Below are 27,550 nucleotides of genomic sequence, written 5' to 3' on the forward strand. Positions count from 1 at the left end.
TTAATGATGAATTACAGGACCACCTGGGTGGCTCAGTCAGTTAAGTGTCCAACTGTTGATTTCAGCTCAGGGCATGGTCTCACAGTTCACGAGTTCAAGTGCCGCACTGGGCTCTGCACTGACTGACAGTGTGGAACTTGCTTGGGATTTCCTTCTCAAAAAATAAATAAGCTAAAAATTAAAAAATATGTGAATTATATTTCTTGACTTTTGAATGTTCTGTTGCATTTCTTGCATTCCTGGTATAAATCCCACTTGGTCATGATGTATTAACCATTCTACATATGAATTGAATTTGCCATTTAAAAAAAAATGTGATCTGTGTCTGTGTTCATGAGGGATATTGACTTGTAGAGTTTTCTTCAAATCTCTTTACTTCTGGTAACAGTGTAATCCTGACCTGATATAGAATAAATTTAGAAGTGTTTCCGCCTTCTCTGTTTTCTGAAGAGTTTAAGTTGGATTGGTATTATTTCTTCCTGGAGTGTCTGAAACAATTTAGAGCACTAGCTAGTCTTTTAAGCCTGGGGGTTTCTTTTTGGAAAGATTTAAGTTATAGATCTAATTTCTTTAATTGATAAAGAGCTATCAACCTTTCTATTTTCTCTTGTGTTGGTTTTGGTAATTTGGTATTGTTGTAAAGTTGTACATAATATTCTCTGGTTGGTTTGTTTAACACATATAGCATCTGTACTACTGTTTTTCTCACATCTTGGTAATGTGTCCTGTCACTTTTCTTGATCAGAGACTTCTCTATTTTATTAAATCTTCCTTAAAAACCAGCATTGGGGGCGCCTGGGTGGCGCAGTCGGTTAAGCGTCCGACTTCAGCCAGGTCACGATCTCGTGGTCCGTGAGTTCGAGCCCCGCGTCAGGCTCTGGGCTGATGGCTCAGAGCCTGGAGCCTGTTTCCGATTCTGTGTCTCCCTCTCTCTCTGCCCCTCCCCCGTTCATGCTCTGTCTCAAAAATAAATAAACGTTGAAAAAAAAAATTAAAAAAAAAACAAAAAAAAACCAGCATTGGTTCCACTGATTTTTCTCTATTGTTTGCCCTTTTTGCTTCATTGATTTTTGCTCTTATCCATATTATTTCCTTCCTTCTACTTATTTTTGGTTTACTTTTCTTTTTCTAGTTTCTTATGGTCATAGTTTAGATCACTGATTTAAACTAAACCTTCATTTTTATTAGAAGCATTTAAATCTATCTCTTTCCCTCTAAGCACTAGTGATACATTTAAAAAAATTGGGGGCGCCTGGGTGGCTCAGTCGGTTGAGCGTCCAACTTTGGCTCAGGTCATGACCTCATGGTTTGTGGGTTCAAGCCCCGCGTCGAGCTCTGTGCTGACATCTCAGAGCCTGGAGCCTGCTTCCAATTCTGTGTCTCCCTCTCTCTCTGACCCTCCCCCACTCACACTCTGTCTCTCTCTCAAAATAAACATTAAAAAAATTTTTTTTAATTTGATATGGTTTCTATTTAGTTGAAAACATTTTAATTTCCCTGTGATTTCTTCCTTGCCCCACGGGTTATTCAGAAATGCGAGTTTCCAAATATTTAGGGCCTTTCTGTATATTTTATTACCACTTATTTCTAATTTAATTCTGTGGTGGTTGGAAAATATACTCTAAGATTTCAAGCTTTTGAAACCTTTTGAGACCACCATGTTGTCTTAGTGAATATTCCATATGCAGTTAAGAATATATATCCTGCAGGTGTTGGGTATAGTATTTTATAAATGTTAACTAACTCAAGTTACTAGTTCAAATACTAGTTGAATACTAGTGTTCAAAATTCGAATTCCGTATTTTTTCCCTTGGATATTATATCATTTACCAAGAGAGCAATGTTCATTTCTCCCTTTACTTCTGTCAGTTTTTCCTTCATGTATTTTGAAGCTCTGTTGCTAGCTACATATACACTTATGATTGTCGTACCTTCCTCACTGACACACAAAATGTCCCTCTTTATTTCTGGTAATCCCTCGGGTCTTGAAGTCTACTTTGATATTCATATAGCTATAGAAACTTTTTTATGCTTCCTATTTTCATGGTATGTCCTTTCTAACTCTCTTGCTTGCAACTTTTATATCCATATTTAAAGTACATCTCTTATAGGTAGTATATAGTTGGATTTTTTATAAAGGACTTTATTTTTTAGAGCAGTTTTAGGGTCACAGCAAAATGGAGCAGGCAGTACAGATATGCCCTGCACTCCCCCACCCCAACACATACACACAGCCTCACCCACTATCAACATCCCCATTCCAGAGTGGTATATTTGTTACATGAACACACCATCATTACTCAAAGTCCATAGTTTACACTAGGGTTCACTCTTTGTTGTGTGTTCAATAAATTTTGACAAATGTATAATGCTATGTATGCACCACTGTGGTATCATACAGAGTAGCTCACAGTCCTAAAAATGCTCTATGTTCTATCTGTTCAGCCCTCCCTCCTTTCTAATCCTTGGCAACAACCATCATACTTTTTACTATTTCCATAGAGTTACCTTTTCCAGAATACCATAGTTGGAAGGATTGGCTTAATACTGTCATATGCATTTAAGTTTCCTCCTTTTCTTTTCATGGCTTGATAACTGGTTTCTTTTTAGCAATGAATCACATTCCATTGTCTGGATATACAACTGTTTGTCCACCTACTGAAGGACATTTTTGTTGCTTCCAACTTTGGCAATTATGAATAAAACTTACTATAAACATCCATATGTAGGCTTTCATGTGGACATAATTTTTCAACTCATTTGGGTAAATACCAAGGAGTATGACTGCTGGCTCATATGGTAAGATTATGTTTAGTTTTGTAAGAAAACACCAAACTGTCTTCCAAAGTAGCTGTACTATTTTGCATTCTCACCAACAATGAATGAGTTTCTGTTGTTCCCCATTCTTGCCAGCATTTGAGGTCATCAATGTTTGAATTTTCACCATTTTAATAAGTTATAATGCTATCTCAGTGTTGTTTTAATTTGCAATTACCTAAGATAGGATGTTGAACACCTTTTCATATGCTTACTTGCCATCCATCTTCTTTGATGAAGTGTCTGTTCAGATCTCTTGCCCATTTTTTAAAATAAGTTTGAGAGAGAGCATGCATGTACAGGGGAGGGACAGAGAGAATCCCAAGCAGACTCTGCACTGTCAACACAGAGCTGGACTTGGGATTCGAACCCATGAACCATGAGATCATGACCAGAAGCCAAAATCAAGAGTCAGGCCTTAACCAACTGAGCCACCCAGCCACCCCTACATCTGTTGCCCATTTTTAAATCAGGTTGTTTTCTTGTTGAGTTTTAACAGTTCTTTGTACATTATAGATAATCCTTTATCAGATATGCTGTTGCTTCTCATTTTCTTGACAGTGTCTTACACAGAGCAGAAGTTTTTAACTTGATGAAATACAAATTATCATTTATTTCATGAATCATGCCTTTGGTGTTACATCTAAGAGGTGATCACCGGGGCGCCTGGGTGGCTCAGTTGGTTAAGCGGCTGACTTCGGCCCGGGTCATGATCTCGCAGTTTGTGAGTTTGAGCCCCGCATCGGGCTCTGTGCTGATGGCTCAGAGCCTGGAGCCTGCTTCTGATTCTGTGTCTCCTTCTCTCTCGGCCCCTCGCCCACTTGTGCTGTCTCTATCAAAAATAAATAAAATGTAAAAAAATAAATAAAAGGTGATCACCAAGCCCAAGGTCATCTAGATTTATCTAGATTTAACATCTGGATGTGATCTTCTAGGAGTCTTATAGTTTCATGTTTTACACTTAGGTCTGTGATCAATTTTGAGTTAATTTTTGTGATTGGTGCAAGGCATTTTTGTTTGTTTTTTGGTTTGTTTTTGTGGCTATACAATTCCAGTACATGTTGAAAAGACCACCTTCGCTCCACTGTCAGAGATCTGTTGGCTATGTTTGTGTGGGTTGGATCTTAACTACTTGGCCTTTTAATTGAAATTTTTAGTCTCTTTCCTTCCACATAATTTTTGATATGTAAGGGTTTAAGTCAGTCACTTTGCTGTTTTCTAATTGCCCCATATTCTTTTTCCTTCCTATATTCTTTATTTCCTGCTCTCTGGGTTAAATGTGTCTAATTCCTCATTGCTAATTTCTCATTGTTTTTAAGCCATACTTTTTTGTGGTTTCTCTGTTCACATTTTAAAACTTTTTCCCCAGATTGGATATATCTATAGACTTATGTTCAAGTTCATTAATCCTTTCTTAAGTATCCAATAGCTCATATGATGTGTTGTTCATTTTAGTTCTTGAGTTTACAATTTCCATGTCTCTGATGAGATTCTCTACTTGTTCACTCTTTATAATCATTTCTCCTGTAAATCCTTGAACGTAAATAGCATCTTTACAGTTCTGTTGTGTGAATTACCAAATAGTGGGTCATTTGGGGGTCTATTTCTAATAACTGTTTTTTGATAGGGCACATTTTCCTGTTTTGCATGGCAAGTAATTTTTATTCTAGGATGAATGTTGTGGATGATACCCTTGAAGGAGTCTGGATTATGTCATCTTCTTTTAAGTGGTATTTTATTCTTTGGGACTGTTTGTTTGACCTTAGGCTAGCCAGTCCATAGGCCATATTGGACTGTTTTTGTCAACTTTTATTGGAACATAGCCACTGCCCACTTTTTTACATATTGTCTACAGCTACTTCTACACTAAAACAGCAGGACTACATAGTTGTGACACAGAACTATACGGCTCACAAACCTAAGTCCTATGCGATCTTGCCCTTTAAGAAAGTTTGCCAACTCCTGCTCTAGGATTCACACCAGACTCCTAAGGTGTCAGGTTTCACTGAGGTGTCTCCATTTGGGTTGGTCTGGTTACTCCAAGGATTCTGCGGCACTAAGTCTTGCAAATTCTTTTCCTGTACATGCACATCCTAAGTCCTCAGACAAGTACTCTTGATGAGACCCCATCAGATGGGAGACCCCACTTCTGCCTCCCTCCCAACAGCTCCCTTATCTCTTGAAACTTGTTTCAGTAACCCAATCTCTTCAGCTCAGTAGCATCAACACTCTAGTTAGGGCCAATTTCCCCAAGATAATGCTGGAAGATGCTCCCAGGCAGAATCTCAGGATGCTTAATTAAGGGGTTTAACAGTCTGTGTTTCTATTCTCCCAAAGATCACAGTCCTGTGCTGGTGTTCAATGCCTGAAAATATCTGCCCACATATTTTGTCCAGGTTTAAAGTTGTTTTTTGTGAGGGTACATCCGGCACTAGTTATTTTGTTATGGTAGATAAAGCTGCTTTTTACAGAACCAGAGATCCTAGAAAACAAAATATTGTGATAATTCTACTCATGGCCTTTTATTTGACATTTACTGAATAATCATTTTCAGGTTAACTATGTACAATTCCCTTAACCATCCCGGATAGTACAAAGTAGACACTATGTAAGTCATTACATGTTGGCCATGTACAACCAGGAGAGTTCCCATCTGCAGGGAGTTCAGTCTAATAAATCAGACAAACATTATACACATCCCCTTTTCCCTTTTTGAAATACATCCCTAGCAAGGCATACAGAACTAGAGGTAATTAAAAGCACAGGGCTAGATTTCCTCCCCTTTCCCACCATATATCCTTATTGGAAGTAGTATTATGAGAGACATTGGATAGGCTTTATAGAAATCTAAAAAAATATAGGGCAAAGGTCACCTCTTCTGGACTTTGATTATAAAGTGTTTAAAAAAAACTACAATTACCATGCATTTAAATCCATTTTTAATCTTAAGATCAGTAGTTTCTAAAATAAGTCAACTGAGTTTGATTTTGTGAATTTGTCTAGAGCTATGTCTTTTGGGTCCAAAAACTAAGATATAACCAAGGATCATAATCCTATAGAGACTTTACCTGTGCTTTCTTATGGCTACACTCCCTCCAGTGAAGTTGCTTTGTATTTTGCTACTGTTAAGTCCTATCTTAAGATAGGACGTGCAAGCTTATAAGGCACATTGTGAGCACTGCAGTCTACTTACTGACCAGACATCAAACGAGATGAGACATTTAGGGGGGGAGAAACTTGTAACCTTAAATTAATCTGAGCTTTTCATACAGTTTCATAGGGAGTATCTCATTCAGAAGGAAAAAAAAAAAAAAAAAACAGGTGGCTTTGCCTCATCTAACTTGTGTTGGCTAAAGGTTGTCATTCTCTTTGAATTGTAAACCTCTAACCAGAGGACAAAGCCTGACTCTGAAAACAGTCCAAGATGTGTAGGCTCATGAGGCTTAAGGCAGGAGCAAATGTCTGATATGCTTGTTTCTCTCAACAGTACAGATCAGGGGTTGGCAAACATTTTCTGTAAAGGGCCAGACAGTAAATATTTTAGGCATCTCAGGCTACGCGGTTTCTGTCAAAACCACTCAACTCTGCCACTGTAGCATGAAAGTAGCCGTAGAGAACACATAAGCAGATAACACAGCTGTGTTCTAATAAACTTAATTTACAAAAACAGGCAGCTAGGATTTGATCTAGAGTTTGCTGAACCCTGGTGCACATAAATTAGCAAAAGTTTAACTGTGTTTTTAGTTTTTTAAAATGTTCAAGATCTTGAAAAAAGGTTTTCCTATTTTGTAAATTGCCAGTTTTACTGAATGGTTATCTTTTCTGTTGATGAGATAAAGCTGTTATTACCTCCCAACTCCTGCAAGTGACCAACAGTGGTAGAGAACTATTTCTACATGCTACCTAATCACACAGTATTTTGCATGTGGTAACTTCAAAATGAAACTTTTCTTTTGACAGATAAACACTACAGGTGAAGATTGGTAAAAAGAAGCACTGATTACTGCGGTGGCCTGGAGAGGAAAAGCGCTGGTCGGTATCACATGGACAAGCTCAGTGTTTTCCAAAGATGCTGTTGAAGTAGTCTTTGCTACTGCTTTCCTTCAAAGCTCTTCATAACATGGGCTGCATGAAATCAAAGCAAACTTTCCCATTTCCTACCACATGTGAGAGTGAGAAGCAGCATGCAAGTGAAGAAAGCTTTATGTCTGGAGACAGATTTCCACCTAGGATGCCTTCTCCAGTTAATGTCGAACAGGAAGTGAAGAAACCATCAGGGCCCGAAACTGTGGTCTTTGAATTTGCACATCGCCTGTCCCAGGAAATCCTGAGTGATGCCTTGCAGCAGTGGGCAGGCAATAACATCAAGTACTATGACATCCCATATATTGAGAGTGAGGGGCCTTGACGCTGTAGGATGATGATAACTTCTTGAATTGTGGATAAAGTTGGTGCTAGCTTAAATACATGAAACAATAGCAAAAACTGATGTGAATAAATACAAATAACTACGTCTGGATGTAAAAAAAAAAGTCTATGGTAATATCAAGAGTATACAATACTTACGTGAAATATGTTAAGCACTTTTTATGTTAACAGTGATTTCTACCTGCTTGGTCTTGGATTTTAGTCATTTAAAGGGCTAAACATAGGTCCTGTACCACAGTAATCAGCTGGTATGTCATGGCACTTTCTTCCTGAGGCAGTAATAGAATCACCAAAGAAATCCAATGGTTATTTTAAAGACACTCCTTTTAAAATTACTATTTGTTAATTTACACACACACATACAAATAATACATGAGAAGGTTTTTTTTTTCCCCCAAAACGCATTGGCAAGGAAATGGCACTTAAGCCACAGTAATTAACAGTGGGTCTTGTTTGTCAAAACCATTTGTGTCAAGGATTCCTACTTCTTAACACAAATGATCAAGCAGTAGAAAGCAACCCATGCAGAAATAGTCCACTTTGAAACCTGTCCTTAAGATATTTTTGTAGATGAAAAGCCTAACTACCACCTTGAACCTCAGGGCCCTAACTAACCTCAGCTATCATTGGATGACTCAAGACATCGCACATACGGCACCCGAACGAGATACAATTTACAGAAGTCATGACATTAATGTTTGTGGTATTGAATTAAGCAGCCCAGTGATATAACAAGAAAACAAGAATTTTTACAAATAGAAATACAGTAAATTTTAAAATAAATAACAGAAGCCCTAGTCAAGGTAGAAAGCAGAACCTGTTCTCAGTGCTGCATGTATGTTAAGTTTTACCGTCTCAAAGATGCAGAAGGTTGGTATATGGGCAGTCGTTCCCATTTTTCTTATTGACTGGTGGGACCAGTCTATGCATGAGTATATACAGTTGTATTACAAAACAAAAGATCAAACGCTCCTCCAAAGAGTATTCGTGTGTGTGTACGGTAACAATGCCCTTAAAGCATTTAAAGCCATATATGATTTTCTTAAATTTGTCTACCTTTTTGAGGAAGTTTTTTAACAAGTAACTACTGTTTGAGATCAATGGTAATAGAAAATTTGGGAGGGGAAGAAGATATTGAGAAGACATACCTGTAGAAAAATTGGGATGCAGTCACTGGAATTTTCATCAAGATTTGCTGCACACTGACTTTAATTGGAAAGGGAATTATTTTTAAGTCTGTGTGCATTAGATTCTTTTATTTCCAACAGACCCTGGTCACCAATATCTAAAGAAAGGCAGAAGAAGACCTGCGAAATATGTATTTGGCCTTAAAAGCAGGCGGAAATACTACCTCTAGTTTTAACCATGATACTTTGAAACCCACAAATAGAGTGAATTCTCCCGGTTGCATGGACAAAGAAAGTTCTTTGAAGTGAGTGATGTGCTATCTTTCCGTTGCCTTTAGGCACTTGGTCATTCAACTTTCATTTTACCTAGTCCCAAGATCTGAACTGTCCTGTTGTACTTGCAATCTAGAAACAAAGTAGAAAAAACTCACCATCCCCATTTATACAAGGATCTGAAGTCATAAGACTAAGGGACAAAAAGTTTTCTGAAAGTGCAAAACATATTTCCAGCTCATGAAGAAAAATTTAGGTTTTTGAGTATACTAATGACTCAGACAAAAGCTTAGATGTTGCTGTTTTTCACTCATTTTGTATCTCACATCAGGATATTTTTGCTGCAAAGTCACTCACTGTTTAAAAGGTGTAATTAAGTATGTAAGGTAATACAATATTATGGTGAGAACACAAAGCCATAGCTACACTAAATTTTTCAGCATACATAGGGATGTAGACTGGCAAGTTTTATTACAGCTAAGTATTTTAACCTCAGGTTTCTCCTGTGCCTGGGCCCCTATTTCCCAGGCGGGTAGCAGGCACGCCTGTTCAGATCCATATCTAGCTAGAAGTATAATCTCTGTTGCCCTGACACTACGGCAGTATGGTTTTGTCACCAAGCACCAACCCCTCACTCCTGAATCATTTTAACAGAGTATAGTATCTGGTAGTATAGACTTATCTTGGAAATATATGCTGTATTATGTCAAAACATGGACAAGGAACTACAAGGCTTGTGTAATCAGTGAGTTAGCAGATAAACCAAGTTGGAGGCAGGCAGGAAAAAGAACTGGATAAGCAAATGTGTACCACATGTGATCATTATCAAGATATAGTTTGGCCTTGATGACGAGACAGATGAGAACATCTTTGATAGGATTCCTTCTATCATACCTTCATATTTAAATACTGGATTTACTTCACTTTGAACTTTCATGAACAGTAAAAGGTCTATTTGAGAAGGAAGGAACATATAAAACAGACGACTGGAAGAATTATTAGCTACTGGAAAGGGAGACATTTGTTCCAACTTCTATCACAAACACAGATGAAATAAGAATAGTGGCCAAATCATAAGGGAAAGGAAACGGGGGGAAAAGAGGGCCCAAGAAACAGCACTCACGTCAGGCTCCATCAGAAGACACACTGCAAAACAAGTCTCCACTGTTCTTGACTGAGGGAAGGGACACAGTAGCAAGTTCCTTTCTTTACCACCCTGACAGGTGACCAACTACTGACTCTTTTCTCTCGAGAACATCCAGGATAGGTGCAGATGAGCCGCAGCCAGTGCGACAAAGAACCTGCTGATGGCAACTGTAAACGAAGATTCTCAGAGGAAGCGTGCAGGTTCCTCACTTACACAGACTCATGTAACCCCGCAAAAGTGCTTCCCTGCTCCCTTCTCCAGTTAAAGGTCTCCTGTGTGCTCTTACCTTTCAGTTACAAGCCTTTGATATCAGAGTGCTCCATTTTCAGTTGCCTTATCTGTCCTTTGCTAACCATCTATGGTCATTAGCACTCAAAGCACAATTTGGAAGGGGTAAAAACGATCCTAGTTCCAAAGGAATAATTGGTGTCAAATTGCCTTATTAGTATTAAAAATAGACATACTGCTGAATGAATGAGTTAGCATGACACATGTATCCTACTTAATATCATTGCCATATTATGAGATGAGGGAACTATACTTTTTTATTGTATAGTTTTAGGAATCAAGTAAATTCAAGGAATAGTAGTTAAAAAACAAAGTTCCAACAAATCTATTGTTTGCTTAATCATAAGGCCCTCACTATGTATCTGTGTGGCCAAATAGAACATATCTTCCTTGGGCAAGTGGGCACAAGCTCAGATGTACTCCCTATCTCTTACTTTGCAAAACTCACATTTTGTTAGCTAATTCTCTTCCTGTAAGACTTAGCTATGAAATGGTATATTTTTTTCCAAATATTTTTGAGAAAACATTTTTTTCTAACTGTACAATAAAAGTCTAGTTGCAATTAACTAGCTATGAGTTCTTATTAAAGCAAATGCCTTTCAACATTGTATACTGTCAAATTTTTGACATAAAGAACTTAACATTTTATGCATGTCTAATGAATACAAAGTGAATAAAAATACAAATAATTTCTTGGATCATTCAGGTCCAATTTAAGAGCTTTAAGAATATAAATGTAGGGGCGCCTGGGTGGCGCAGTCGGTTAAGCGTCCGACTTCAGCCAGGTCACGATCTCGCGGTCCGTGAGTTCGAGCCCCGCGTCAGGCTCGCATCAGGCTCTGGGCTGATGGCTCGGAGCCTGGAGCCTGTTTCCGATTCTGTGTCTCCCTCTCTCTCTGCCCCTCCCCCGTTCATGCTCTGTCTCTCTCTGTCCCAAAAATAAATAAACGTTGAAAAAAAAAAAAAAAAAAAAAAAAAGAATATAAATGTAAACATGTCCATTATCATGCTGTCTTTAGTCTAAATCTGTTCCTCACTTTTTGGGGGGCGGAATGCTTCATGTTAAATATTAAAAATAGAAAATTTAAAGCAACTCCTTCTAGACTGCAATTTCCTCATCTAAAAGAGGAGTGCAGGATATAAGTTTTGATGTCTTTCTCAGTTCTTCCACCTTTGTTATTGAAATCTGAAATTTTCTTCATTTCTGAGGGGTTTTGGATGAAGGAAAAACTGTAACAAGTTATAAATGATAAACTGGCCTTTAAAGGTCATTCTTCTCTAGACTTTAATGTGCCAAGTCTGGAACACCCTGCAGTTTCTTGTGTACCTTAAGAAAAACTTATTTTGTCAACAGTACCAATTATTGAAGGTATTTCTATTTTGAACAAAACTCCTGCTTTCGACTTTTTTTTCCTCCTGATTTAGACTACATAATGGCAAATAATTTCCCACACTTCCTAATTTCTCATTCTGTCAGTTTAACAAATCCTAAAAAAAACAATGAGAAATAATGCTTTCACTTTCACTATAGGAAGGATTCTGGTTAATTTTAGGGAAGACCAAAGATGAGTTAATAATACTAGAGAGATAACCTCATAAAAACCTTTTTGCTTTCCCTGAGATTTCTAATATTATAAAAGGAACACTTCTACAGTAACATAATTATTTTAAAATAGATTTATTCATGCAGAAAATTCTATGAAGCATTAACACAATAGACAAAAAAATTTCAGGGCCATTTCTTAATCATCTATATATAGGTTTATTTAATCAATGTACAAACTACTACCCAAAGCCAAAACATAAGGTTCCCATTTCAATTAGAGATTTCAACTCCACAATCTCTAAAGAATTTCAAATTTTCCCATCTATAAAGCAGGGGTTGGCAAACATTTTCTGCAAAGGATCACACAGTAAATATTTTAGGCTTTGCTAGCCTGACAATCTCTGTTGCAACTACTCAAAGCACCCATAGACAATATGTAGAGATGAGTATAGTTACGTTCCAATAAAGCTTCATTTGTGGACACTGATACTTGAATTTCATGTAATTTTCACACATCATGTAATATTAGTATTTGCTTTCTTCCTCTAACCATTTAAAAATGCAGAAACCATTCTTAGCTGGTGGAAAAATAAATAACAGGCAGCAGGCCAGATCTGGCCCATGTGCCATAGTTTGCCAACATCTGCTCCAAAATAATCCCTTAAAAATCCAGTCACCTTATAATTTCAAATCGTTACTTGCCAGAGATTTAAAGTAACTATTCAAATCTTCTTCAGTAACTTCTTTTAGATTAGCCGGTTTCCATTTTGGGCTCTGGTCTTTATCTATTAAAACTGTCAAGTGAAGACATAAGAAATGTTAGTACATTTCTTTCAGGTATTACCAGATTTTAATTACAGAACTGACAGAAACTACCTTAACACAAGGCATATTTTCTATAGCACTTTTTCTGCAAAGTTTAAATCTTTGTATGTGTTCCATTTTTCTTTTTAAATTAAGCCCCAACAGAATTTGGATGGATGATGACCCATGTGGTTATCTCCCAACCTGCTAAGTCTGATGCCCGGAACTTGAATATAGCCTATGAACTAATGTGGTTTAAGACTTGGAACTCTTTTTCCTTCTTCAAACAAAACTGTAAATGAAATCTTCCTGTTATAAAACAGCTAAAACCAGGGTTGGTGTAGTTTAAAGGGAAGGCAGGGGAGGGTGGAGGGCCCAGATCTGCCTTCTAACCTCCTCCACATTGAGTTGAAAGGAAAATTACTTAGAAGGGGATGACTTTATGCATAATTAAACGAGGATACTGTTTTGCTGAATCCTCTGGTTCACACAGCTCTGCATTAAAATACCAGACCACCTTCAGGTTATAAGAAACTCGACTTCTCTTATTTCGGTGTAGTCATCATTTAGTGTAGCCACATAGCATCCCCACAGGATCATAAGTATGAGGCAATCGGCAAACCTCTCCTTTAAAAAGGTAGGCGAGTGTCCACTTCCTGGTTGTGACTGTATACTATAGTTATACAAATGTTACTGTTTGGGAAAACTTGGAGGGCACATAGGATCTCTCTATATTATTTCTTAAAACTGCATGTTAATCTACAATTATCTCAAAAATTTTTTTAAAAGAGAAAGGGACTAGGTATGGTTATGGGAGGGAATTTCAACCATATTTAAAATGTAAATAATTCTTGTGAATGATAAAAATATTTAAACATAAAAACTCTGAACTTAAAAAACCAAATTTAGTATTAAAAAGTTAAATAAAGAAGCAATCTGGAAACCAAGAAACAGGAAGCAAAGGGGCTTTCTGCATTATTAAATGTGGATACTAGAGGTTTTTAAGGCTCGGCTGCCTAGCTACATGATTCTAGCTAGTATCAGATCAGTGGTAACACTGAACACTGATGTTATGATCCCTGCCAATTTGACAGTTTTACATTCCCCAGACAGCATAAGTAAAAACAATTCTGGAACATTTCTTCAAGAGTCTCTTCCTTTTTAAGCCCTCTGGCCAATGCTATCATGCTATCTACCTCCTTGACAGTCTGAAGGGCAAAATGAAAGAGAATATTAGTCAAATCTGTATGTTCTTTTATTTCAAACTGACATAATTTTTTACTTAGCATAGATATAACAAGTTCTTGCCATGTAGACAGCTCAGGGTTTTTCAAGTCTCGTGAGGCACCCACTCAAATCCCATTTGGTAACTCTCTAGCTCTGTTGAAATAACCTATTTTTATTTTCTTCTATAACCAGGAAGAAGTTCATTCTAGATGTTAAGAGTAAGAATTTTTAACAACCACTCCCCTAATTTGCTAGTTTATTTTATCTAATTTGCTAACATATTTTATCATTAGCAAACTGTAGCAAACATTTGGTTATTATGCAAGAACACCGAACAGTTTTACCCAGAATAGATACTGCTTTCAAAATAAGGAGCTTATGCTAAAGATGGGGCAGTATACTTTCTCTTCATTAGAAAGTAGCTTGATAAGCTCTTGCCTTATGAATCAGAATGTTGATGCTGCTTGGTTTTAACTCTGTTTCCTTAAGATAATAGGCAGTAAATATGAAAAAAAAAAACACCTTCGTTTTTTAAGTTTAAGAAGGGCTGCTATAACATATAATGAGTATTTTAGCAATAAAACCCAAATAGCACACACATCCTTCTAATAACTAATAGTTGTCTAGGCTCTGATCCACATGCAGCAAGAATTTGCAGGGAATTAGTGGGAAAAGTGCTTATTTTACCTGGTTTCTATAAAACATATAGCCATCTCCTCTGACTCAATTCCCTGTGTCTTCTAAGAGAATTCAAACCCCTGCTTATTTTTTTTAAATTTTTTTTAACATTTATTCATTTTTGAAAGACAGAAAGAGACAGAGCATGAATGGGGGAGGGGCAGAGAGAGAGGGAGACACAGAATCTGAAGCAGGCTCCAGGCTCTGAGCTGTCAGCACAGAGCCCAATGCGGGGCTTGAACTCACGGACCGCGAGATCATGACCTGAGCCGAAGTCGGCCGCCCAACAGACTGAGCCACCCAGGCGCCCCTAAACCCCTGCTTATTTCTGATATTTTATCATGCCATAAATTAAGATAATTCTACAATGGTGACCAGTATTTATCAAAGCTTACAGCTCAGAGAACATAATCTTTTATTTAGATAAAGTAAATACAGAGTCTGTACTATATTAAAGTGATCAATAAAAACATTAAAAAATTAGATGTGCAAAACACATGCAAAGGTTAAGAACTCATTTTATACAACATAAAAAACAGCTATTATTTATAGGGATATGAGCTTATACATAAAAAATTGTTGCAAATTTGCTAAAAACAAAAAAAAATCAACCATTTCACTTGCTTTTTCTAAATATGCTGACTTTGGAGATGATAAAGATAAACCAGAAATTAATAAGAACACTAGCACATGTTACCAATTATGTCATAACGGTTTTTCTCAATGTCAATTTTGAACTTGTCAGGTATAGGCAAAGAGGTAATGGTAGAGATTCAATGCTGCTGGGATTTTGCCAGGCCAGTACTAGAAAGAAGAGGGGCAGGGGACTTGAGGGCTTCTTGCAAGGGAATAAATGCACCTTTCAAAGGTTTCAGCAACAGAATGAGTGTTCAAACTCAGCTGCACTTAGCAGAGGCAGTCTGTGTGACTGTAGAAGCAGGGTCACCTCTTAGAAATTAGGGAGCGGTGACACAAGGTTATGTGAATTTTTCAAACAATATTGGTTTTAAAGACAGATCTTCCCTTATATGTCAGTTGGTAATATTAAAATAGCAACAACTTTGCAATCTTTATGAAGGTATAATTTTCACTAATAAAACAACTATCATCTTTGATAAACAGTATAGGCTCGCAAATCCTATTTCCATAATAGCCAGGAAGAAGACAACCATCACTTACCTGCCCTAACACCTTCATGAAAGTCATGGCCTCCCTGAAAGAAAATGAGATTAAATGGTGAATTTCCAGGCATCCTCATTCGCAGTGATGATCTCTCCCCTCCACCCACTGTAGCCTCCCACCCTCATGGCCATAGCCTGAAATTTACATTTAGAGACTGGACTGCCTTTATGACCCACTCTCTGATCACCACCTCCGATTCTTATCTGCTCGAGTATCTTCACTTGGAAATCTCTGACCCCACTGAACACCACCGATACTACAACTTTTCCACCACTCACCTTGCTCTTCATCCTGCCCAGTCTCCCCAGTCCATTAATGTGGTCACCTTGCCTCAAAAATGCCCTCAACTCCCTCAAGCCTTTTTCCTCCCTCTAGTCTTTCCTGGCAAAATCCCAGCACCAGCTGTCCCTACCATTTACCTCTGCCTTCTTTCGAGCAGCTAAATCTTGCTGCCGAAAAATCATACAACTGTGACTGGTTTCATTTAAAATTCATGACCATACAGTGGCTAAACTTAACAATTCAGGAAACAACAGATGCTGGATGTGAGGATGTGGAGAAATGGGAACCCTCTTGCACTATTGGTGGGAATGCAAACTGGTGCAGCCACTCTGGAAAACTGTGGTGGTTCCTCAAAAAATTAAAAATAGAACTATCCTACAACCCAGCAATAGCAGTACTAGGAATTTATCCAAAGGATATATAGGGGCACATGTACCCCAATGTTTATAGCAGCACTTTCAACAATAGCCAAATTATGGAAAGAGCCTAAATGTCCATCAACTGATGAATGGATAAAGAAATTGTGGTTTATATACACAATGGAATACTACTTGGCAATGAGAAAGAATGAAATCATGCCATTTGCAGCAACATGGATGGAACTGGAAGGTATTATGCTGAGTGAAATAAGTCAGTCAGAGAAAGACAGATATCATATGTTTTCACTCATATCTAGATCTTGAGAAACTTAACAGAAGACCATGGGGGAAGGGAAGGTGAAAAAATGGTTACAAACAGAGAGGGAGGGAGACAAACCTTAAGAGATTCTTAAATACAGAGAACAAACTGAGGGTTGATGCGGGGGGTGGGGTGGGAGAGGGGAAAATGGGTGATGGGCACTGAAGAGGGCACCTGTTGGGATGAGCACTGGGTATTGTATGTAAGCGATGAACCATGGGAATCTGCCCCAAAACCAAGAGCACACTTTACACACTGAATGTTAGCCAATTTGGCAATAAATTATATTTTTGAAAAATTAAAAAAAATTAAAGTTCATGACCACAAACCTCAAACAGGCATGGAAAACTGCCTAACAATCCATGTTCTCTTCCCTGCTTCCCAGGATGATAATTCTAACTGCCTTCTACCTTCTCAACCTCTAATCCTAGCATATCTCTAGTTCTTCTCCTGGCATCATCAGTGTCGGCAGCATAACTCAGTGACTGACTACAATTCAAATGTCTGGGCTCACCTCCTGGCTCCACTACATGGTTGGTAGCTATGTGACCTTTATCTACTAATTTCATTAATGCCAAGCTTCCTTACATGAAATGGCAACATCAATCATCATCATCATCATCATCATCATCATCATCATCACAGGATTATCTTACTCCACATCCCAGCACAGTGTCTGACACACAGTTAAGTATCCAGGAAATGCTATTGGTATCATCAACATAATCTTTTTTCTCTATTGGATCATTTCCAATCAATTATAAACATGTTCTAGTATCTTCCACCTTATAAAATAACAAGGAACCTCACTTGATTCCACAGTCCTAACTTCTACCCTACTTCTGTTTTAAGAAGAGTTGTGTACAGGGGCGCCTGGGTGGCGCAGTCGGTTGAGCGTCCGACTTCAGCCAGGTCACGATCTCGCAGTCCGTGAGTTCGAGCCCCGCATCGGGCTCTGGGCTGATGGCTCAGAGCCTGGAGCCTATTTCCGATTCTGTGTCTCCCTCTCTCTCTGCCCCTCCCCCGTTCATGCTCTGTCTCTCTCTGTCCCAAAAATAAATAAATGTTGGGAAAAAAAAAAAAAAAAAAAAAAGAAAGAAGAGTTGTGTACATATAGCCGTCACTTCTCCACATCCCATTTATTCATTTCCTCTCCAACTCACCATACTATAACTTTTGCCCCCACACTCTAAACGGCTTGCCAAAACCACCTGTAACTTCAGTGTTGCCATATGCTGAGTATGACTTTATCCTCCCCTACTGGGCACTTTCACAGTGCTTCCTCCTCCTTGAAACATTGATCTCTTGCTTTCATGACTCCTGGTTCTTCCACCTCTGCCCTTTTTCTCTTCCACCCTAGTCAAAATTTCTTGGGGCTCAGATCCGGGCTCTCTCATTTTCCTTCTATATGCTCTTACCCATTCTATACCCAACACATGAGCACCTGAGTTATCAATTCTGTTAAGATACAAGATCACGTCACTCCTCTACTCAAAAACATCCAGTACCTTCCCATGTTATTCAGAACAAAAGCCAGAGTTTTATAAAGGCCTTGGAGGAAGCTACATACGCTCTGCCCAGTCCTTCTCTACCCTGTTAGCTCTCACCTCATCTCTCTCACTCACTTGACGCTCCTTCTCTGCCCATGCCACCCATCAAGGCTTCCTGCAGCTCCTAGAACAGGCAGGCACACCCCCGCCTCATGGCTTTGTACTGCCTCTGCCTGGATGCTCTTCCCCAGATACTTACACAGCTCATTCCTTCACTTCCTTCAGGTTTTTACTCAGAGAACATCTTTTCAGTCAGGTCTTCTCTGGTCATCCTATCTGTAAATTCAAACTCTCCCTCACCTCCTCCTTATGCCATACCCTCCTTCCCACTTTACTTCTTCTCCTTAGTACATATAATCATATACTATATATTTTATAATTTTATCTGTTTATGATCTATCTCCCCCACTATAAAGTAAGTTCCATAAGAGCAGGCATTTTTGTCTGTTTTGTGGACCTATGCATTCTTGGTGCCTCTAACAATGTCTAGCACATGGTAAGCATTCTTATTAAGTAAATAAATCTCCAAAGCTTCAGACTTAAATCTCTAACCCACAGCTCCGAGCTCCAATTCCTAAATGCATTCTTTCCTTCTCTCACATCCATCATCAAGGCCTATCAATCCTCTCCCACATTATTCCCAAAATCATTCACTTCTCTCCGTTGCCGCCACCCTCGCCGAAGCCACTGCAACTTCACAGCTGGATTACTGCAAAAACTCAAATCTGGTCTCTACATCCCCTCTTGAATCCTTCTAACCCCATCTCCATTCAGCAGCAATAATTACTTTCTTAAAGCAAACAGAATCAAATCATCCACTGCTGAAACCCAAGGGACTTTTCGACATACTCCTTTCTCACCCTTCGGGTCACAGATGAGCACGCATCTCAAAGACGTCTTTTCTGACAACTTATTTCCCCTCGTCTTTCCCACCTGCTCCTGTCCCTGCCTCATTCTCTCCCATCATCAACCTGTATGTTTCCTTTGGAGCACTTGCCACAATTTGTAACTATTTTACAAATTTTGTTTACTTGGTCTTCATAGTCTCAGTAGACTCTAAATTTCATGAGAACAAGGACTGGGTCACTCTTTCTACAACATAACACTTAGCACAGAACCCGGCAACAACACAGCTAATGGATTTGCTGAAGGAAGGAAGGAACCAATCAATCCAAGCAGTGCAGTAAATGTACAGTGAGAAGCATGGACTGTGTGAGGTATACTGGGGTAGTGGTGGAGAGTACAGGGCCCCCGAGGGAAACCACCTGGTTTCACACACCATGTGTCTGCCACTTAATAGCTATACCACCTTAGGCAGGTTACTTCTCTCTGCCAGCTTCCTCATCTGTAAAGTGGAGACAAGAATAATACCTACCATTCTAGAAATAGCGTAAAATTTAACGGACAGGATGTATGTGAAGTGCCTGGCATAGTACCTTTCTTAACAAACAACAGACCTCAGCTGCCACTTTCATCCTACTAGGAGCGACTTTAAGATTAAAGGGACTAACCGAATTTTATTTATAATTGGATGAACTGCTTGAACACCTTAACTATTTTTTTTGTTGTTGTTTATTTATTTATTTTGAGAGAGAATGCACGAGCAGAGGAGGGAAAGAGTGAGAGGAGGGAGAGAATCCCAAGCAGGCTCTGTGCTGCCAGCGCAGAACCCAACATAGAGCTCAGTCCCACTAACGGTGAGATCATAACCCGAGTCAAAATCAAGAATCGGACGCTCAACCAACTGAGCTCCCCAGGCACTCCCCTTAACTACTGCAAGACATGAAAGTCCATTTGGGATATCTGCTTCCTGGTTATTAAACAGAGTATTTTCTTTAGGCCATAAATTTATTAACCTAAAGGCCTTCTACCCATAACACAAAAGCAGTGATTCTGCTTTCAAAGAGTTTATTGTCTACAAGAGGAAATCTCTAGGACTCTGAAATGTTTCATAAAATTAATTTTCTAGGTGATTATTTTCTACTTTAAGTGTATTTATAATGGAACTTTCAGTGCTAATCTATTAACTAAAACATGTAACAGACTAGTAACTTCAATTCATACATTATATATATGTATATATGGGTGTATATATACATATTCTGTATACACACACACACACATACATATATATATATATATATATATATATATATATATATATATATATATATTCCTTGTTTTACCAATGAGGGAACTCAGCTATAGAGAGTTTATGCCTCTTATCCCAAGGTCAGAGACCATGCCCGAAAAATAGTTAATTTCTACTTTGAATTCCACCTGAGGTTAGAGGCTTTCTTATAGTACATGCAAATGTAATTGCCATTTCATAAAGGCTTAAGAACAACTTGGAAGAATAGTTCCACACATCTTAAGTTAACTGGCCTGTTGTGTTTCCACAGAGTATATTTACAGATAGTTTTAAGTTTCTTGTTTATAGCTTTCTGTATTTTACATGCTCTACAATGAACATCTATTACTTTCATAAATAGAAAATAACTATTTTTCAAAAATTCTTACCATACAAGCTTGACTCAGCCGATATTCCATAATTAATACTTCTTGCAAGGTCTTTGAAGACCCCTCCATGAGTTGCCTTAGTGTGATCTTTAGGGATGTTGGAGACATTTTATTAATTACCTATGAAAGAAAAAAAATTTTTGCTAGGTTTAGCCCAATAGTTCCTTTATTGTCTATAATAAGCATTTTGATATAAATCTTATTAAAATTTTCTTTTTTTTTCTTTTTTTTTTTTTTCAACGTTTATTTTTGGGACAGAGAGAGACAGAGCATGAACGGGGGAGGGGCAGAGAGAGAGGGAGACACAGAATTGGAAACAGGCTCCAGGCTCTGAGCCATCAGCCCAGAGCCCGACGCGGGGCTCGAACTCACGGACCGCGAGATCGTGACCTGGCTGAAGTCGGACACTTAACCGACTGCGCCACCCAGGCGCCCCTAAAATTTTCTCCTTAAACAGTACTTTCATATGACAGTTTCATAAAAGCAAGATTATACCTTAGCCTAATCCTGCCAAAGCACCAGCAGTTTTCTAATCTATTATAACAAGAAGGATCATTCCATCAGTGGAATAAATTCTGTGCCTATAACTTAATAACATAAATCTGTATTTTGTAGCTGCCTGACATAAATTATGATCCCAACTAAGTAAGCAGTGATTATGTTTAAATAAAATTAATACACATCTTATAAACAGCAAATATATCAGAGGACATTTTACTTTATAAAGAAGCTGGAGTCAAAATACAGTAGTCTTTGCTTCCCTTTTTGTGACTAAAGAGAAGTGTTTTTAACTGAACTATAGTTTTTACCTATAAATAAATCAACTTACCTTAAAAGGAGAGAAAACAATTCAAGATACCATGAGATGGCTTCTACAGTATTTAAATATTTAATAAAATAAGAATTACAGGCCCAGCTGGTTGGCTACAGTGCTATACCACTTCCCTTCTGCATTTAAAGATGCTATTACTAGTGTTCTGACATATGTGTATGACTGTGACCAACAGCTGCTACAAGAGGTCCCATCACATGTTGTGTAAACCTGGGGCTTGCCCTTTTCTTTATAATTGCAATATACAGTTTTCACGTGTGTTGTTGAGTGACTGTCTCAAAGGTATAAATTTCACTTTTTGAGGTCAAAGAATTCCCCACATCAAGACTCCAGGTTCTTTGTAGCATCCTCAAGTCTTGCACACAGATTTGGAGAACAGACTGAATGGAAAGGACAGTATATTACCTACCAGCTGCTAAAATTTAGATGGCTACTCTACAGGAAAAGGTCAGTGAAGATCAGTATCCTACCTGCAGTCACAATGCTGAAGAAAAGACAGAGAGACAGAGAGAGAGAGAGAGAGAGAGAGAGAGAGAGAGAGAGAGAGAGAGAAAGCAATTAAGGCTTTTATGTACCTGATTCATTTTCACAGGAACTCACCCTTTTGCCCCCAGTGTCGTACGCACATGATCTCATTTAATGCCCAAGTAGCAACACCACTCACATTCTTGCCTTTCTGGTTGCAGGCCACAAGGTTGATGGCACCCATAAAGCAGTCTGCATACGGTGCTAGGAGGCCCCTCCTTTCCACAGGCAAGAAGACAAGAGGTCCATTTTGCTGATGAAACCACTGGTTTTCTCTAGCCAGAGCCATGCCCACATTATCACAGGTGAACATCTGGAAGAACTTCATTCACAATGCTAAAAGGTGTTCTTAAAGGAGTGACACAGCCAACTTTGATCTCTTCTAGTCTGCAAAGTCAATGAAGCTCCAATTCCCTTTCCAACAGGGCTGTATTATATAAACCCACAATCATGTACCTCAGAACTACAATGATGTCTAATTGCCTGTGTCCTCTTTCTTGGTTTGGCACTTTATATGCAATCTAGAATTCTCAAAACACAAACTCTATCTTTGCTATACTTCCTCATTTGGCTACCAATTAATTTCATTAAAAAGGCCACTTAACAAGAAAGCAATCCCATTTATAATTGCACCAAAAAATAAGATACCTAGGAATAAATAACCAAGGAGATAAAAAAAACCCGTATTCTGAAAACTATAGAACATTGATGAAAGAAACTGCAGATGACACAAATAGAAAGATATTCCATGCTCATGGATTAGAAGAACCAAATACTGTTAAAATGTCTATACTGCCCAAAGCAATATACAGATTTAATGCAATCCCTATCAAAATACCAACAGCATTTTCCACAGAAGTAGAATACTACTAAAATTTATATGGACGCACAAAAGACCCCAAATAGCCAAAGCAATCTTGAGAAAGAAGAACAAGGCTGGAGGTATTACAATCCCAGATTTCAAGATATACTACAAAGCTAGAGTAATCCAAGCAGTTTGGTACTGGCACAAAAAGAAACACATAGACCAATGGAACAGAACAGAGACCCCAGAAATAAGCTCACACTTATATGGTCAATTAATCTACAAGAAAGTAGGCAAGAATATACAATGGGGAAAAGATAGGTTCTTTAATAAATGGTGTTGGGAAAACTGGACAGCTACATGCAAAAGAAAGAAACTGAACCACTTTCTTACAACATACCAAAAATAAGCTCAAAATGGATAAAGACCTAAATGTGAAACCTGAAACCATAAAACTCTGAGAAGAAAACACAGGCAGTAATTTCTTTGACTCTGACAGTAGAAATATTTTTCTAAAAAAAAAATTTTTTTTATATATGTCTAAGGCAAGGGAAACAAAAGCGAAAATAAACTACTGAGAGTATGTACACACACACACACACACACACACACACACACACACACACACACACACAAGCTTTTGTGCAGCGAAGGAAACCATCAACAAAATGACCAGGCAACCTACTGAATGGGGAAAGATATCTGCAAATGATATGTCCAAAAAGGAATTGATATCCAAAATATATAAAGAACTTATACAACTCAACACAAAAACAATCTAATTAAAAAGAGGCAGAAGACATGAATGGACATTTCCCCAAAGACATATACATGGCCAACAAACACATGAAAAGCAATTCAGCCTCACTAAGCATCAGGGAAATGTAAATCAAAACCACCACAAGATATCACTGTATACCTGTCAGAATAGCCAGTATCAAAAAGACCAGAAACAACAAGTGTTGGTGAGGATATGGAGAAAAAGGAACTCTTGTGAACTGTTGCTAGGAATGCAAACTGGTGCAGCCACTGGAGAAAACATTATGTAGGTTCCTCAAAAAATTAAAAATAGGATTACCATATGATCCAGTAATTCCACTACCAGGTATTTACCCAAAGAAAACAAAAACATTAATTTGAAAAGATACATGCATCCTTATGTTTATTGCAGCATTATTTACAATAGCCAAGATATGAAAGCCACCAAAGCATCCAACAACACATGAATGAAGAAAGATATGGTGTGTATATACAATGGAGCATGACTCAGCCATAAAAAAGAACGAGATCTTGACTTTTACAACATGGATGGACCTAGTGTGTATAATGCTAAGCGAAGTAAATCAGAGAAAGACAAATACTGTATGATTTCACTAATATATGGAATTTAAGAAACAAAAAAAATAAACAAAGAAAAAAAGAAAAAAACAAAAACAAAACAGACTTAAATACAGAGAACTGGTGGTTGTCGGAGGGAGGCAGGTGGAGGAATGGATGAAATAGGGTAAAAAGGCCGTGTAAGGGGTCCTCCAGTCGTCTGTGCTTGTGCACACATACATAAATACACAAGAGGAAAAAAAAGGGAAGAAAATTTCATTTGAAAAGCTCCACTGGTTCAGACATTTCATGAATTAGTAATTACAGAGATTTCCTAAGACAGACATCATATGTAAAGAAAGAGTATACTGGCAATTTGACACACTCAGGGTTTGAACTCGAGTCCAACAACTCAGCAGAATTCCAGTTCCACGACCTCCTACATGATCAATCTTAATTTCCTCATTAGTAAAATGGGTATAGTAACACTACCTACCTCATAAATGGTATGGCAATACACGATGTGCACCATGTCAGAAACCAAGCCAAACAGGGAAGGGAACAGATGGAACATGTATAAGTAGATTTCCCTCAGCTCTGAGGCAAGGGCATACACATGTATGCACATAATACAAATGAAACCAGAGGTCACACAGAGAGGAATCCAAACCCAAGCCTACCAGTTCCAAAGCCTACATTCTTCTTCTACCAGGCAAGGCAACCATAGTCAATGTCAAAGGCTAAAAAAAGGCCAAAAAGAGCAAAGATGGAAAAGATGTTACATCAGGCGTAGAAAGAAGCAAATAAAAACTTGCTTGTGCAATTTTGATGGCGGGGGGGGGGGGGGGGCAGACAAAGTCAGTATGGTAGCTTGAGAAAAAACAGCCAAGAGAAGGCTTTTTTGTGAAAGTAGGCAAGCTCCTGAAAATAACAGCAAAAGAAAATGTGCACTAACCCAAGAAGGTAAAATTTTGAAGATAACTGAAAGAGGGAGAGGGCTGATGCGTTAGCTCCTAAATGAGACAGGAAAGGACAGAATGAGGGCACAGATGGGGATGCTGTCCTTGACAAGAAGGTGAGACACATGTTAGAGGAATCAAAAGGATGACAGAAGAGAGTTAAAGGAGCTCATACAATACAGCCTCATTCATTAAGAAAGGAACACAGAAAATTGGCTGAATGATTAGAATTTGGATCTTCAGCTATGTCAGAAATGTGTATGGATACGATCCTGCACCCACACAGCCTAGTAAACACATTTCTACTTGGTAAAACATTGGTTAATGCTGTCACCAAATTATCTGACCCTTTAAAGATTAGCTGTCTCCTGTATGCCAAAGAGTCATCTTCTTTCTTTCCTTTTTTTTTTTTTGTTTTAAAGTTTAATTTTTTTCTTTATTTTAAGAGGCAGAGAGAGGGTGGGGGGGGGAGGGAGGGGGGAGAGAGAGAGAGAGAGAGAGAGAGAGAGAGAGAGAGAGAGAATCCTAAGCAGGCTCCACGCTGCCAGTGCAGAGCCCGACAATGGGCTTGATCCCAGGAACCATGAGATCATGACCTGAGCCAAAATGAAGAGTTGGACACTCAACCAACTGAGCCACCCAGGTGCCCCTTTTCTTTTTTTATGAAATAATTCACATTCTCATCTCAGTTTAATACTACTGAGCATTTACTATGCTTTAGAGATTTCAGAGGAGAAGACAGTGAATAGGACAGGGTCCTTGAACTCAAAGTATGGTATCAGCATTATAATCATTGCTTTTTGGGTAACAATCCTAGGAAACCTTTTTGTGTTAAGTTTTATCAAATCCTGGGAAATTTCCAAAAAAAAGAAAAACTCAGGATACTGCTTCAGCATCTACCAGAATACCCAGTAATACACAGTCTGATATTCGGGGTGCCTGGATGGCTCAATCAGTTAAGCATCCAACTTTGGCTCAGGTCATGATCTCACAGTTTGTGGGTTCAAGCCCCACGTCGAGCTCTGTGCTGACAGCTCAGAGCCTGGAGCCTGCTTTGGATTCTGCATCTCTCTCTCTCTCTCCCTCTCTCTCTCTCTCTCTCTCTCTCTCTCCCCTTCCCCCAATTGTGCTCTCTCTTAGTCTCTCAAAAATGAATAAATAATATTTAAAAAAAAAAGCAAACTAATATTCAACAAGCCTATAATGATGCAATTAAAAGAATATTATTTAACAAGCCTATAAGGATACAATTAGAAGAATTCTACTAAATAGGCCTCCTGGCTGACTGAAGGGCTATATAGATAGATAAGCTCCAGCTCCTTCTCTGATTCAGTAGGTGATCTTAGAAAATGAGCTTCTGAGGGTTTTTTCCTTTATAAAAAAGGATGTCACTTATGACATTCTCAAAGTCTAGGCTCTGTCAGATTTAACTCCAAGAAGGACCTTAACAATTAGGAATTCATGTATATTTAAATTTTTTTTTTTCAACGTTTATTTATTTTTTTGGGACAGAGAGAGACAGAGCATGAACGGGGGAGGGTCAGAGAGAGAGGGAGACACAGAATCGGAAACAGGCTCCAGGCTCTGAGCCATCAGCCCAGAGCCCGACGCGGGGCTCGAACTCACGGACCGCGAGATCGTGACCTGGCTGAAGTCGGACGCTTAACCGACTGCGCCACTCAGGCGCCCCGAATTCATGTATATTTAGATCATTTATATTAACTATGCTATGAACTGTGAATATTTTTCTAAATAATCATCTTACATATTTTGTACTCCTTTCTATAAGTCTTTTCCAGACATGTTCAGATTGACAATAAGCCAACAGAAATATAAAATATACCTACACTAGAGCAAGTCAGTCTAATTCACGGTAAACTGCAGTTTCACAGAAATATTTTTATTTTTTAAATATATATATTTTTTATCATTCTGAAGGGTCATATTATTATATAAAGATAAAATAGCACTTTAAAGAAATGGGCACTAGTATTTATTTTTCTTATCTATAGCAAAGGCTTAGAGCCAGTCCAAGAGGAGTGCTTTTTGCAACCTTAAGACTTTTTTAGTAATTTCTTAAAAGCATCAACAATTTTATAAAAATGCAAAGACAGGGTCTAAAGAATCAAATACTGGGGCACCTGGCTCAGTCAGTTGAGCATTTAACTTTCGGTTTTGGCTTAGGTCATGATCTCATGGTTCGTGAGTTCAAGTCCTGTGTCAAGCTCTATGCTGACAGAGCAAAGCCTGCTTGGAATTCTCTCTCTTCCTCTCTCTCTGCCCTCCCCTGCTCGTGCTCTCTCAAAATAAGAAAGGAAGAAAGAAAGAAAGAGAGAAAGAAAGAGAGGAAGGAAGGAAGGAAGAAAGAAAGAAGGAAGGAAGGAAGGAAGGAAGGAAGGAAGGAAGGAAGGAAGGAAAGAAAGAAAGAAAGAAAGAAAGAAAGAAAGAAAGAAAGAAAGAAAGAAAGGCACGTGGGTGGCTTGGGTGGTTAAGCATCTGACTTCAGCTCAGGTCATGATCTCACTGTTTGTGAGTTTGAGCCCCGCGTTGGGCTCTGTGCTGACA

At 38.4% G+C, this 27,550-nt stretch overlaps 3 protein-coding genes across 4 annotated transcripts in view; 2 read left to right on the forward strand and 1 right to left on the reverse strand.

Annotated features, from left to right (window-relative positions):
- The window catches only part of AKAP19 (A-kinase anchoring protein 19), a 64,902-nt gene extending 57,566 nt beyond the window's left edge, over positions 1-7,336 (forward strand). For both annotated transcript variants that reach the window (XM_086719146.1, XM_025935156.2), the window contains one exon: positions 6,778-7,336. In XM_086719146.1, coding sequence (XP_086575272.1) covers positions 6,938-7,225 — 288 coding nt within the window. In that variant the 5' untranslated portion in view covers positions 6,778-6,937 and the 3' untranslated portion in view covers positions 7,226-7,336. The remainder of the gene's footprint in view (positions 1-6,777) is intronic.
- Positions 1-10,683, forward strand: part of LOC147578596 (uncharacterized) — a 41,132-nt gene extending 30,449 nt beyond the window's left edge. The window contains exon 2 of the mRNA XM_086719145.1: positions 8,514-10,683. The gene's annotated coding sequence lies outside the window, so the exon portion shown is untranslated. The remainder of the gene's footprint in view (positions 1-8,513) is intronic.
- Positions 10,684-11,742: 1,059 nt separating this feature from the next.
- Positions 11,743-27,550, reverse strand: part of HIBCH (3-hydroxyisobutyryl-CoA hydrolase) — a 149,881-nt gene continuing 134,073 nt past the window's right edge. Inside the window, exons 14-16 of the mRNA XM_086719143.1 lie at positions 20,548-20,667; positions 15,515-15,548; positions 11,743-12,420 (exon numbers count right to left, since the gene is read on the reverse strand). Coding sequence (XP_086575269.1) covers positions 12,305-12,420; positions 15,515-15,548; positions 20,548-20,667 — 270 coding nt within the window. The 3' untranslated portion in view covers positions 11,743-12,304. The remainder of the gene's footprint in view (positions 12,421-15,514; positions 15,549-20,547; positions 20,668-27,550) is intronic.

Source organism: Puma concolor, chromosome C1 (genome assembly GCF_028749965.1).
Source record: "Puma concolor isolate L17-30 chromosome C1, mPumCon1.1.hap2, whole genome shotgun sequence".
NCBI classification, from domain to species: Eukaryota; Metazoa; Chordata; class Mammalia; order Carnivora; family Felidae; genus Puma; species Puma concolor.